The 13540-nt window shown below is 39.7% G+C and overlaps 1 protein-coding gene across 1 annotated transcript; it reads right to left on the bottom strand.

Annotated features, from left to right (window-relative positions):
• Positions 1-526: 526 nt before the first annotated feature.
• On the bottom strand, positions 527-11060 carry LOC107787704 (putative ADP-ribosylation factor GTPase-activating protein AGD9). Its single transcript, XM_016609308.2, has 7 exons — positions 10857-11060; positions 10617-10735; positions 6457-6886; positions 6000-6266; positions 4918-5040; positions 1106-1204; positions 527-1003 (listed from the first exon to the last, which is right to left on the bottom strand). The coding sequence occupies exons 1-7, from the start codon at positions 10923-10925 to the stop codon at positions 896-898; spliced, it is 1215 nt and encodes a 404-aa protein (XP_016464794.2). The 5' UTR covers positions 10926-11060; the 3' UTR covers positions 527-895.
• Between the last annotated feature and the right edge of the window lie 2480 nt (positions 11061-13540).

Here is a 13540-nt window from a genome sequence, read left to right as displayed (position 1 = left end):
TGCAGAAATGCAGGGCAAGGCTGCATACAATAGACCATTGTGGTCCGGCCCTTCCCCGGACCTTGCGCATAGCAGGAGCTTAGTGCATCGGGCTGCCCTTTTTATTGAATTCGACCTAAAAAACACTGCATTTGCTAACCCCCCCCCCCCCTCCCCCCAATTCAATTGCCTGAAATTACAATTAAACCCCTGGAATTCGAGAACAAGGAGAGAGAAAATTGGAGTATTGCAAGATGTTTTCTCTATCTACCAATACATACAGTTTCTCTCTAGAAAAATCTTTCTCTGATTTTCGTTTCTCTCTGCATTTGCTAAACCCGCAAACCCATTATTGGATCCATCACTGCCTAAAGTAAACATTATCAGTAAGCATTACAACATATTCCCGTTAAATTTACAACATAGAGGGATTTCCACTCGCAAAGGAGAAATACTACATTTAAAACATTCGAACGCCATTCAGCTAACATCATGCGTTGTGATGGGATTGTTACTTGATATACATGCAGACAAAAAAAGGGTATTAACTCAACTAACATACTAGGCTGAAAGAAAAGTAAGAGAACCTTAGTCTAAGTTTTGCTAACATCAAAGACAGTTTTCACTAGATTACAATTTGGTGATTTCTATTTCAACTCTAACAAGCACATAATACACAGCAAAATATTCACTCAAAAGCCTCTTAAAGAGCCTTGGCAAGTAAAAGAACAAAAGCAAAAAAGCCACATGCATCAGGAAATATAAAACAGACATATCTTAAAGCGATGAAATAAGATACCAGCTTCTCAAGACCTAGAATTCTAGATCTTCTGAAAGAATGTCACATACTCTTTTGACTTCTATAAGTGATGTTTAGGTGCTGTCATCTCCGTTTCATTTTTAACACAGAGTCTCCTCATAGGATTCTGTCTTGGAGATCAGACATCAAAGTGGATGCTAAGGAGGTAAGCTTCTTCCCAGTTTCTCCAGCAATATTTTTGATCGAGGAGATATCTTGTTGTGCCTGGAAGCATAAAAGGAGACATTGAAAAGGAAGATCCAAACAATACCTTCACAAAGAAACTGGTGAAGAGCGAAGCTTTGTGTATCAAAACTGCCACTATACCTGGAAAGAGAGCCGATTAATAAGTTCTCCTGCAGTGACGTCAAAAGCTGCCCCATCATCTTGACCAAATAGGTCAGCGCTAGAGATGGCACTTGAACCCTAGGAATACAAAGAGGGAGAGAAAGTAGGTTTTAGAACCTGAATTTGCTTCTTCAGTTTTCAGGTAAACTTCATATAGTAGCAGAAGGATCAGCTTCAATATCAGATATCGAAGCAAACTTCGTCAATTAGTCCATTCAAACCCATCAGACGAGCTAAGGTAATAAGTTGATAACCTAATTATAGCACACTGTTATGAGCTGCACCAAACAATTGGCTTACAAATTATAATAATAACTGAAAAAGGCGGCGTACCTGCGGTTCGTAGGGAGCACCGGAGAGGAGGAGAAGAGAGCTAACAGTGAGAGATATAAGGTAGCTAGGAAGGAGGCGAAGATGGCAGTAATGGAGGCTAAGACGGCAACTTTTGCTCGTCTGTATGAGGAACTAGGGAACAAAGGAGGGGAGAAGAAGTTATTCCGACTCGCTAAGGTGAGAGAGAGGACGGCTCGGGATCTGGACCAAGTGAGGTGCATAAAAGATGATGACGGCAAAGTTTTGATGGGGGATGGCCAGATTAAGAGGAGATGGCAGACCTACTTTTATAAACTTTTAAATGAAGAAGGGGATCAGGATATTGTGCTAGGTGAATTGAGGAATGCCGACAGCCCCCATGAATTAAGTTATTGTAGGGACATTGAGGTCGATGAGGTCATGGAGGCAATGCGTAAAATGAGGAGGGGCAGAGCTACCGGGCCAGACGAAATTCCGGTTGAACTTTGGAGGTGTGTGGGTAGAGCAGGCTTGGAATGGCTTACTGGGTTGTTTAATGTTATATTCAAGACTAATAGGATGCCTGAAGAGTGGAGGTGGAGTACAATGGTTCCGTTGTATAAGAACAAAGGCGATATCCAGAGATGTAACAACTATAGGGATATCAAATTACTGAGTCATACCATGAAAGTCTGGGAGAGAGTGGTAGAAATGAGAGTGTGAAGGACGGTGTCTATTTCAGATAACCAGTTCGGGTTCATGCCGGGGCGATCTACCACAGAAGCTATCCACCTTATTAGGAGGATGGTGGAACAATACAGGGATAAGAAGAAGGATCTCCACATGGTGTTTATCGATCTAGAGAAAGTGTACGACAGGGTTCCTAGGGAGGTCTTATGGGAGATGCTTAGAGGTTAAAGGGGTCCCGGTTGCCTACATTAGGGTGATTAAAGACATGTATGATGGAGCTAAGACTCGGGTTAGGACAGTTGGAGGCGACTCCGACCATTTTCCGGTTGTTATGGGGCTGCACCAAGGGTCTGCGTTCAGCCCTTTCCTATTTGCCCTGGTGATGGATGTCATAATGCATCATATTCAAGGGGAGGTGTCATGGTACATGCTATTTGCTGATGACATAGTCCTAATTGACGAGACACGACGCGGCGTCAACGAGAGGCTAGAGGTTTGGAGACATGCCCTTGAGTCTAAAGGTTTCAGGTTGAATAGGACGAAGACGGAATACCTCGAGTGCAAATTTGGGGTCGAGCCGATGGAAGCAAGAGTGGAAGTGAGGCTTGACTCTCAACTCATCCCTAAGAGGGGTAGTTTCAAGTATCTTGGGTCAGTTATTCAGGGGATCGGGGAGATCGACGAGGATGTCACACACCGTATAGGGGTGGGGTGGATGAAGTGGAGGTTAGCGAAGGGAGTCTTGTGTGACAAGAAAGTGTCACCATTACTAAAAGGTAAGTTTTATAGAGCAGTGGTTAGGCTTGCTATGTTGTATGGGACCGAGAGTTGGCCGGTTAAGAACTCACACATCCAGAAGATGAAAGTAGCAGAGATGAGGATGCTGAGGTGGATGTGCGGGCATACAAGGATGGAAAAGATTAGGAATGAAGATATTCGATAGAAGGTGGGCGTGGCCCCCATGGAGGACAAGATGCGGGAAGCAAGACTCAGATGGTTCGGGCACATTTAGAGGAGGAGCACTGATGCACCAGTGAGGAGGTGTGAGCGACTGGTTGTGGTGGGCACGAGGAGAGGTAGAGGGAGACCTAAGAAGTATTGGGGAGAGGTAATCAGGCAAGACATGGCACGACTTAGGATTACTGAGGACATGGCCCTTGACAGGAAATTGTGGAGGTCGAGCATTAAGGTTGTAGGTTACGGAAATTGTGAATATTTCTACAGCACACTAGAGTGAGACTAGCCAGTTAGGAGTTAGTCTTAGGATGCTACTGATGCAAGGCTTTATCTGTTGGATATTAGTATATCTTCCATCCTTTTGGTATTTCCTATATTTCCTATATTGCTGTTATTTTGTTATTTTATGTTATGTATTTTATGTTATTTTACTATTAGTTTATTGATAATACTAATATATCGTCTCTTGTTGCTCTCTTGAGCCGAGGGTCTCCTGGAAACAGCCCCTCTGCCCCTCGGGGTAGGGGTAAGGTCTGCGTACATATTACCCTCCCCAGACCCCACTATTGGGATTATACTGGGATGTTGTTGTTGTTGTAACTGAATCTGCTAAAATAAGCTCAAACGAGCAGTTATTAGAAGAATCCAAGGGTTGAATATTTTGGCAGTACATTATATTTTTTGAGTCATTAAAGATACATTATTTTGACAACTTGTTTGCAATATGATCCGTGAAAGGCTTATTGGAAGGTAATAGTTCAAAACAAACTGTTTAACTCCTACCAAAAGTTGGTCCCGAGAAGTCTGTTAAATGTGTTCAATAGGAAGAGGATCAGCTAAATCATGTACAGGCATTCTCTACCCCTCAATTTCCCTATTAAACAGCACGATAAATGTGAAACGAGAGAATAGAAAATTCCCTCAACTTCCTTAATCATCATGTAAGAGTTTCACTTGAATTGGTGACTGAAAAGCAGCCAAAAAAGTTACAAAGAGACCGAAAAGCTACTAGAAAAAGTGACAGGAAGAATGATCCGAAAAAAGAAGAAGAGGGAACAGGATGAAAAAGCACGTGCTGCCTGAACTGCCGCCAAAAAAGAGGTCCAGTGCCTGCAAAATAGGTAAATGAAGCTGAAACGGCCACCAACAGATAGCACGTTTGCAGCATACCCCGAAAGGGAATTGGCTTATAATTTCTGAACCGAGATGTGCAGTTAACGAGAACTTCAGGAAATCTGGAGACGTCAGCAGGGGTCTCCGGAAGATATGCTATCAACACATATACATTCATCATGTTCAGAACCCAAATCCTGGTTTCTAATGAGTTATGTACTTAGGAAGCTCTCAGTTCTCACAACAAACTTTAATTAGAGATACATTAAACTTAATGCAAATTCTCATTATTGAATGAGATAAAAATCAAAAGGAGAAACAAAGCGAAGGAACATAGGGGTACATATGTTGCTGTGAAGTAGGGATGTTTGTAGTAGTTAGGAATGGAAAAGATTCTGAAAACTATAAGGAATATTTGGGTCGGTCACTGGTAGCTGGCAATTCAAGGATTCAATGCTTTACAAAAACAGTAGGTACACGCCTATATAAATGATAAGGACATACTTATACTTCCCTTGTTCTAAATTTGTTGCCCAATATTGATAGTTAAATACAGATTGACTTATTTAGTTTTGGAACATAAATTTAATTGTTTGATATCAATTCTATCCTAGTTTATTTAATACTTTAATAAGTGTCTACTATTGTTAGTTAAACTGTGATAATAAGGTCAAAAGTCATTCTAAAATATGGTCAAAACCACTTAAACTGGGAGGAGGGTGAAAAATAAGCAAGCATACCGAGAATTTCTGTAGAGAGACTGAGGCTTCCATTTCAGTTTTAGACTGATCACCAAAGTATTGAGCAGATGAAATGGATTTGGCATTAGAAAACTTCTTCCTTGCTTCATCAGTTTCCTCAATCTGATTAGAGTAGAATGTAAACAAATAAGGTAAAACATCTTAATAGCAATGGATAAAGATCAAGAAGCAGAGAGAAGGAAAAACTTGGATTCTACACAAACATCACAAGTAAACATCTAAGAGATAGATCAGGAAGAAAACAACTGAGAGAGAAAAGGAACATAATCACACAGAAACATCCAAAAACTAATGATGCAAAAAGAGAAGCAAGAACCTTCTTCTAGGCAGTCTAGGAATACCTGAAATATTTTAATAAGTAACCAAACACTAGAAAATTGAGGTACAAAAAGAGTAGGATGAAAATTAATCCTTTGTTGATTTTTGCACAAGGATATATATATACTCTAACAAGCTCTGAAATGCAGAAATTTGTTGGTGGGAAGGTCAGTGGGACAATAAGCATACTCCAGAACGCATGGTGAATTTCATCAATGAAATAATAGCTACAGAAGAATCCAAAGCTCCAATAGAACTGAGTCTTGCTTGTTGATTAAACGGAGGGACACGTATCATCGACTTATTGGCCAATTCTAAATATCTCCTAATTAATTAAAAATACTCATTATCCATACCAGAAAAACAATTTTATTAAGTAATTTTTTTTGTAAAAACTGAAAAAAAATTATTTTTTTAACTAAAATCTGAAAAAAAAACGAAAATATTGGTACAGTGAGATCTGCAACAGGGAACATCAGACCAAGATATCACTATTTTTGGGGCTCAATAGAATAGAAAAACAAAGACAAAAGCCACACCACAATAATATCCACCTTTCTCCTTCCGTTAAACTTTACTTATAAACATACATGATAAAGATTATCCCTTTTCTCTTTGAACCTAGTTTTACGCCACTAAGCTTCTATGCAAAAAATACTGAGCTGATTCTTGATATTTCATTGAACCAGCTTTAACGAAATCCTGGATGATCATGGAAAATAAAAGCTAGAATAAGAACTCACTTGAATTTTTGAAGAATTGGAACTTGTCTTCTTTGTGAAACCATTATCCGTTTCATAATCTGCAAAAAAGTTGGAGGACTTCGGAGGGGCTACATGGTTAAGAACACGAGGGCCTCCAAAACTCGTCTCAGCAGGTTGGACATTGTCTGTGTACTCAAAACGAGATGTGAACGATGAACCAACAGTTGTTGCATTACTTGCAGTGCTGGAGGAGGAAATTTGAATGGGCGGTTCTTCAGGCTTCTGGTCATAGAGACTTTCACTTGGCTGTACATCGGCAAATAGTCAATTGACTAGAAACCTAAAATTACTACGACAAATTTGTTAACCACCATAAAAGCGGGGTTATTACTTCTTTTTTTGGGGGTCAAATAAGCATAATGCAGGATATCACTTCATTTCAAAGCATCCAACTTACGTCTATGCCCAAGTTCTTGGCTGTATGTCTAATAAGTACCTTTTTAGTAAGTTTGCGAGCTCCAAGTCTACCTGACTTCCCTGCTTTCTTTGCAACTATAGGTTTCTTAAAAGAGGTGGTAATAACTTGAGAGGCTTTGGGTGAAGCAGAAACCTCGGTTTTTTCGTCCTTCAATGAAGACGTTTGTTTTGTTGGTTCACTGGTCTTAATATCTGGAAATCCATTAGTAGCCTGTGCAGCCTGAGAAGCAACAGGTGATGCTGGCAAACCTGCATCCTCCGCAGTACTTTTAGCAACCTCTTTTAAGAGTAACTGCCTATACAAGTCAGCAGCCCTTGAGGTATATTTGGCATCAGTCTTGCCTCCATCGTTCCATCCATGCTGCTTGAAAAAAACTTGAGCACGGTTATTTCCACCAAAGTACATCATTTTTAACTGCTCTGGAGTCCACGAATCTAAATTTGTTGATCTGCAAGACTCAGCTTCTCAGTAAATGGAAATTACAATAACAACTACGACAACAACAAACCAACTATAATCTCACAAGTGGAGTTTGGGGAGGGTAGTGTGTACGAATACCTTGAGGGCTCAGAAAATAGAAATTATAAATAATAATATGATAAAGCAACGGCAGAAGATTTATTCTCACTCTTGTTTGACCACATCAGCCCTTGTCCCCCAGCCCCATTATAGTTTTAAAAAAAAGAAAAAGAAAAAAAAGAAGCCTATCGGCCTGCCACCAACATCTTAACCAGCAAAACCAAAATATTAACAGCTAGTCTACTCTCTCCTCCCTTTTAACAACAGTGACCAAAGACATGAACTGACATCTCCTTCCACATCACTCACTCTTTTCTTTGAAGCAATCCCATGTCCCAACAAAAGGCAGCAAAGATACTCAATAGCACACCGTCCATGCCCCCCATAATCTGGATAGGCAGAGTTGCCACAACAGAAGTTCACATGTGAAAGGGGTGGTTTCTGGAATTTTGTGGAAAATAAGAAGTGGTGCCAAAATAGTGGAGTTATTTATGGATGAATGCAAAAACGAGCAAGACTATATCGAAACCTTCCAAGTTTCCCTAACTATTCATATGTATTCTCTGAGAGACACTGCCTTATTAGTCACAGTCTGTCATCTTTCTTTCTTAATTGTACATATTGAGAAGTTTTGGGTGTTGAATTTTATTCTCTGATTTACATTGCACTAAAACATAGAGTAATTTGTCAAACGTTTTCTTTTTCCAATCCCTGATTCCCTTTCTTCCACACATCCTCATCTAAATGGTAATTCCTCATCTCCAACAACCTTTTCCCTTACCACATTATAAACCCTGCCTTCTGTTAGACTCTCAATAACCCGTATAGCTATCCATGGCATATCCTGCAAATTCCTCCTTAAAACATAGAGTATTTTGTCAAACGTTTTCTTTTTCCGACCCCTGATTCCGTTTCTTCCACACATCCTCATCTAAATAGTAATTCCTCATCTCCAACAACCTTTTCCCTTACCACATTATAAACCCTGAAGGTTTACCTATGCGGGAAGAACCTCGATTTCAAGTCGTTAGCGGCGATGTTCGAGCACCTCGGAAGGTTTAGCTCGTAGGCTGAGTAGATCAAAGCCTTGTGATTTGGAGCTGACATGGTCGAAGCTCGTTTGCCTGTTGAGAGTAGCCTGTTTTAACCGGTTCTTTTCGAAGTAGATTCGAAGTAATGGCCTGCGATTTTGTTAGCGACAGTCGGGCGTCCCCGAGTCGCGTTAATTTGGCTGGTGCAGCCGTTCTGACCGTAGTCATATGTGTTTGGCCAGAGCCATTTTTGATCCCGAGTAATAGTTTAGGCGTCTACATCGAGGGTATGCCCTTTCGGGAGTCTTACAAATGCGACATATAGCCTAAACTTCGGGGTTGAGTTTTATGTCTGTAGTAAAGTCTTACAAAATTTTCATGCCTGTTGAGGTCTTACAGTTTTGTCATGCCTGTTGAGGTCTTACAGTTTTTGTTGCTATGTAAAATAGATCTGGCTTAGACCGAGTCTGCTCGCTCGGGGTCTTACGGCCTCGGGTTTTCCCGCGTATGGCGATTGGCGACAGTCTCCGAGTCATCGAGTTGGCTTAGGCTCGAAGGTCGTTACTCGTGAGCTCGGAATTGCCTCGTTGGGGTCTTATGAGGCCGGAGTTCCGACCCTGAGGTCGTGCGGGTGCCACATTGTTGACGCTAAGTCTCCGAGTATTTCGGGACGTATTTGGTATAGGGAATCCTTGCCGTGAGCATGCCGAAATTTTCTTTTTTGGAGTACGAGATATTGAAAGATATTCTTTAATTGCTTGGCGTAAATACATGTTGTTTCCCCGAACCTCTTCAATAAGACGGACTCAGTCTCATCGTCTTTTGGGTCATTACCTTTTACCGCGCGCGTATAGGCAGCGATGCACTCGTTGTGATCTGAGGTCTCGTTGTACTGAGGAAGTTCCGGCGTTCTGAACTTCTCTGGATCGGGCTCCGGGGCCGCTTCATCAGGGAATGGCCGTTGCACGAACTTCCACGAATCTACACCCTTCAGGACCCGGGGCGCGCCCGGGATTTGGTTGACTCTGAAGTTGTATGTTTTGACCTTCTTGTCGTAGGCTGCTATCATTTTCTTGCCTGACTCAATCCTTTTGGTGAGGTCCTCCAGCATTTCCACGATGGCGAGACCGGCTACCGATCCGTTACTGCTTGATCTCTCGGGCACCTGTTCGGTTGGGGGAGTTGTTTCCGGTGCAGCTATACTGGGAGTTTTTGGATAGCTTTGTAACTGAGCGATGGTCAATTGTTGTGTCTGCAATATTTCGAAAATATCGTGAAGACTAAATTCATGTGCTTCCCGAGCTAGGGTCTTTTGGGCTTCCTGTTGGTCGTCATGTTGTATGCTTTCGTCGGTGTGTGAGGTTTCGTCAACCTGCTGCGCGTCTTGCGAACCCACGTACGCTGGAATCAGTCCAAGTGCGTTATCGGGGTTCTGCGGTGGCGCGCCAACAACTGGAACAGCCACATCGTTTTCGCCGCGATTTTCGAGCTAGTCGTTCTCAACCCTGTTTACCGAGCCAGACATTTCGACCTGAAATCAAGAGATCTTAGACAAGAAAAAGTGTGAAAGATAGCTTGCGTTTGTGTAATGAAACCAGCAAGAAAATAATCACTATTATTTTTAGCCCCAAGGTGGGCGCCAAACTGTTTATCGTGAAAATGGTAACAACAATTAAATTTATAAAATGGGATTCTAAAAATATGTGATCTATTTTTATGCTAGTTGTTAGAGCAGTTAATGCTAAGAATGTGAAGTTTAACGATGAGATACAAGCTAAAACGGGGTAGTAATCAAACCTAGGGGCTTTCTGCCCGAGCTTGGGACTGATTCGATGAACGGCCTCGGGGTTGATATCCAGCTCGAGCTCGAGCTATCGGGGGCAACCGGGAAAGAGATAACAATTAGAATATAATTAAAGAAGGCTCTTTATGGCCAATATCAAGCAATAAATGAAGAACAAGCATGAAAGCAATCAATGCTTAGAGTAGCCTCGAGCGAGTGAGAGCGAGTAAGTTAGAGAGAAGAAAGAGAGAGATATTATTGATCTTGTGGAGAATAGTTGGAGCAACATCAACCCCTTACAAGGGGGTGAGGGTTCCCTTTATATAGGAGGAGGAAACGTTGATAGTACAATATACACTAATTATAAAAGCATGGAGATGGAACGGCTAGACGTGACGCCTCGACACAGGCTTTGGGTAGGCCGGCTCTGTCAGACTTAGCCGCAAGCCTTGGGAATTCCCCTTTTTGTTCCAGCCTCGATCTTCGTCTTCTTTGAGTCGGGCCTCAACGAGCCCCGAGGGAGGGGACTCGGTCGCAACTCCACGTCCTCGGGGTCTCGAGATACTTTTCCAAAGCGGTTTGATAGCGAGAAATTAAGCCCTCTGATTTCGCCACATACAAAAACCACAAATATCACAATATAAGTGAATGTTACCATAGCACTTACCAACTCATGCATTTCACTGGCGTCTAACTTACACCAAAATCACAACTTTTAACATGTTATTAAGAACAATTTCAACTTCATCGAACCTAAAAAGTAAAGGTGCCATGCTAAGCAAGAATCAAGCAGAAAATCAGCTCGCCAAGCCAAAATAAACAGGTTCTAAAAAGAAAAAGATTACCTAACAAAACTGATGTGAACACCGAGGCTGCGATGAACTGCCGAACAATCAATACACAAAAAGATCCCATACGTCACCGAAGCCCACGTAGGATTCTTAGCATTGCAATCAAAACACATCTAACAAAAAAAATATCAAAATTCGAATTATATTCTAACAGATCTAAAATCAGATCTCAATGTTTTGAATCTAAATTAAGAAATGAAATAAAAAAAGGTTTTAAAAAAATAAAAAGACAACCTTGTTATCAGGCTTGGATTTGAGCTTCCGAAAAACAGCGTTTTTGTCGCTGAAATTCTCAGAAGCCATGGCTGTACAAATAGAAGATTCTAGAACTTCCCAATTATGAAATTGTAGAGATTTGATAGAGAGAGTAACAAAGCGGAAATGCTTCCTCAGGGAACGTAATAGATGGTGATGTAGTAAGAGAGAAATATGTACCGCCGCTAATTTGCAAATATATAAATGTTAAAAAAAAAATTGAATTTTCCTTTTTGGTACTCCTATTTTTGTTGTTTTGGTAATGCTGTACTCTACATCTGTTACGACTCGGTGTAAGATTTTAAAGATATCATCATCATACTATATTATAAATGTTAACATTTTAAGTCAAAATTAATTTACAGATTTACCCATTAAAAACTAAGTGACCACTTTGCCCTTTACTTAAATATTATTTAAAAATTATTTTTGTACAAAAATGTAAATACATATTCCAACCTTAAGTCAAAGTTAATTTACAAATTTACTCATTAAAAACTGAGTGACCATTTTGCCCTTTACTTAAACATTATTTAAAAATTATTTTTGTACAAAAATGTAAATACATATTCCAATAAAAATAATTAAAAAATTAATTGAAAGAAAGACAAACTGTAATATCCTTTCAGATTTTAAACGCTTCGATTTTCTCCATATTCTAAATTTACTGTTTTGGCTTTTCCCCTACTTCCTGTTTATTTTATTTTATTATAAGAATAAATGTCTATATTATTACTTCTCACATCCCTATTCCTATTGTAACAGAATTATTATAGGAATAAATGTCTTAATGATTACTACTCTACTCCTTCATAAAAGACTTTTCAGTATTTACTGCTCTAATCTTTCATTACAGTATATTAAAAAAGGGCATATACAAGGTGCTATGACACATTTAGATAGCCAGCAATTGCATTTCTCTTTTCTCTCAGTTTTCTTGACAATTTCCCTCAATTTTCTCTTGCTTCGTGTGATTGATAATGCTTGGCACAAATGCATGCTAACTTATCTCTTTTTTATCTTCTCTCATTTATTACAATTAGGTGGGTTACGTAGGTGAAGAAACTTTTCATTCTCTCTTCTTTAATATTATTTGTTGCACATTTATCTTGAGTTCTAACAATAACTATATTAGAAGGCTAAACATACTTAGATTGTGACATGTGAACGAATGAGTTGGCAACAAAACTTATCGAAAGCAAATTCAAGGGTCAAATATCACATTTTTACATCATTAAAGAAGAGAAGAAGCTATGATATGAAATAGAGGTGAAATAAAAAAATAATTCTACTATTATATATCTCTTCTTTGTTAAGTTTCATGGAAGATGAGAGCAACACAAAATACGGAGAAGGTGACAATGGCGACATTTTGAAGGTGAAGACTGCATTTACCAACTTCTTAATCAGAACATAATGTACTGATTTTTTGTTCGTTTTGAACATGTAGCACTTAAGACGATTTTTTTAATGGAAGCAAATGATGATTCTCTTTGTAAGTATATGTCACATCTTTCGTTTTTCTTAATTTGCTCTTTGAATTTATTGGAGGGAGAAATGCGACTGAATGGTAGTGAAAAGAACATACATTTTGAGATTTTATGGTAGGTTATGAGGAGGAAGGGGAGGGATTTGTGTTTTCTATTTGAGAAGAACTAGGCAAAAAGAATGGTAGGATACCGACTGAAATAAATAATAACAAATTAACAAAAAAAAGAAGGAGTCATGACCGAATAAATAAAGGCTAAGTGACAATTTTGCCCTTCAATCAAACACTACTCCCATGTAAAAAAATTCGTACGAAAATGTAAACTTACATTCTAATAAACACTAACAAATATCAACTGTTTGTACTCATTAAGAATAGGAATAGAGATGATCATTTCATTTATTGATATTAATAAGCTCAGTAGTCATTCTTTTCATCTTCCTAACCTCAAGATGAATTCAAAATATAGATCAGAAGACCACGCAAAGTACTCCTTGAACACTTAAAATTGGATCTTCCATCATCGAGGATGTTAGGTCTTATAAGCTTGAAATGTCCTTTAAGTTTTTTTTTGGGATGAGTTTTAACTATGTTGCAATAGATGCTAAGTATGATCTAAGAAAGCAAAGTAAGAGTAAGAGGCAGTGTGGTTATTCAAATCGAATGGCTGCAAGTCGGGGTCTCGGACTGGCCTAAGCAGGCCTCGAGGTCGAGCTCGACGGGCTTGATCGAGGACGATCGATGAAGGACTAATAGTTCTAAGGGCCTTGATGATAGCTCTTTATGATCAATGATGAATAACGAATGCAGAACAATCAATGGCACACAATAAATGTAAGCAATAAATTCAAAGGAAAGACAATGGAGAATGTTTTAGTTAGAGAGCAGGGAATGTTCTTGTTCTTGTATTGAATATCATGTGTATAAGAAATAACAAGGGTCCCCTTTATATAGGAGGGGGAATCCAAACATAGTACATATGCATTTATTACAAAGATATGCAGCTGGTACAGCTATTTAATGCCACGATACGGACTTGTACTATTTTTGTAGACCTGGTCAGCTTTAATCGCGTGTCTTTTGGGAATTTCCCGCTGGTCTAAGATAGCCACCGATTTGCACTGCCCCGGGGTCGAGCATTGGGAGCCCTCGATGTCAAACCTCGAGTTGTGCT

Source organism: Nicotiana tabacum, chromosome 1 (assembly GCF_000715075.1).
Source record: "Nicotiana tabacum cultivar K326 chromosome 1, ASM71507v2, whole genome shotgun sequence".
NCBI lineage: Eukaryota > Viridiplantae > Streptophyta > Magnoliopsida > Solanales > Solanaceae > Nicotiana > Nicotiana tabacum.
The sequence above is the reverse complement of the archived record's forward strand: the minus strand, read 5'-3'. Positions and strand labels throughout refer to the sequence as shown.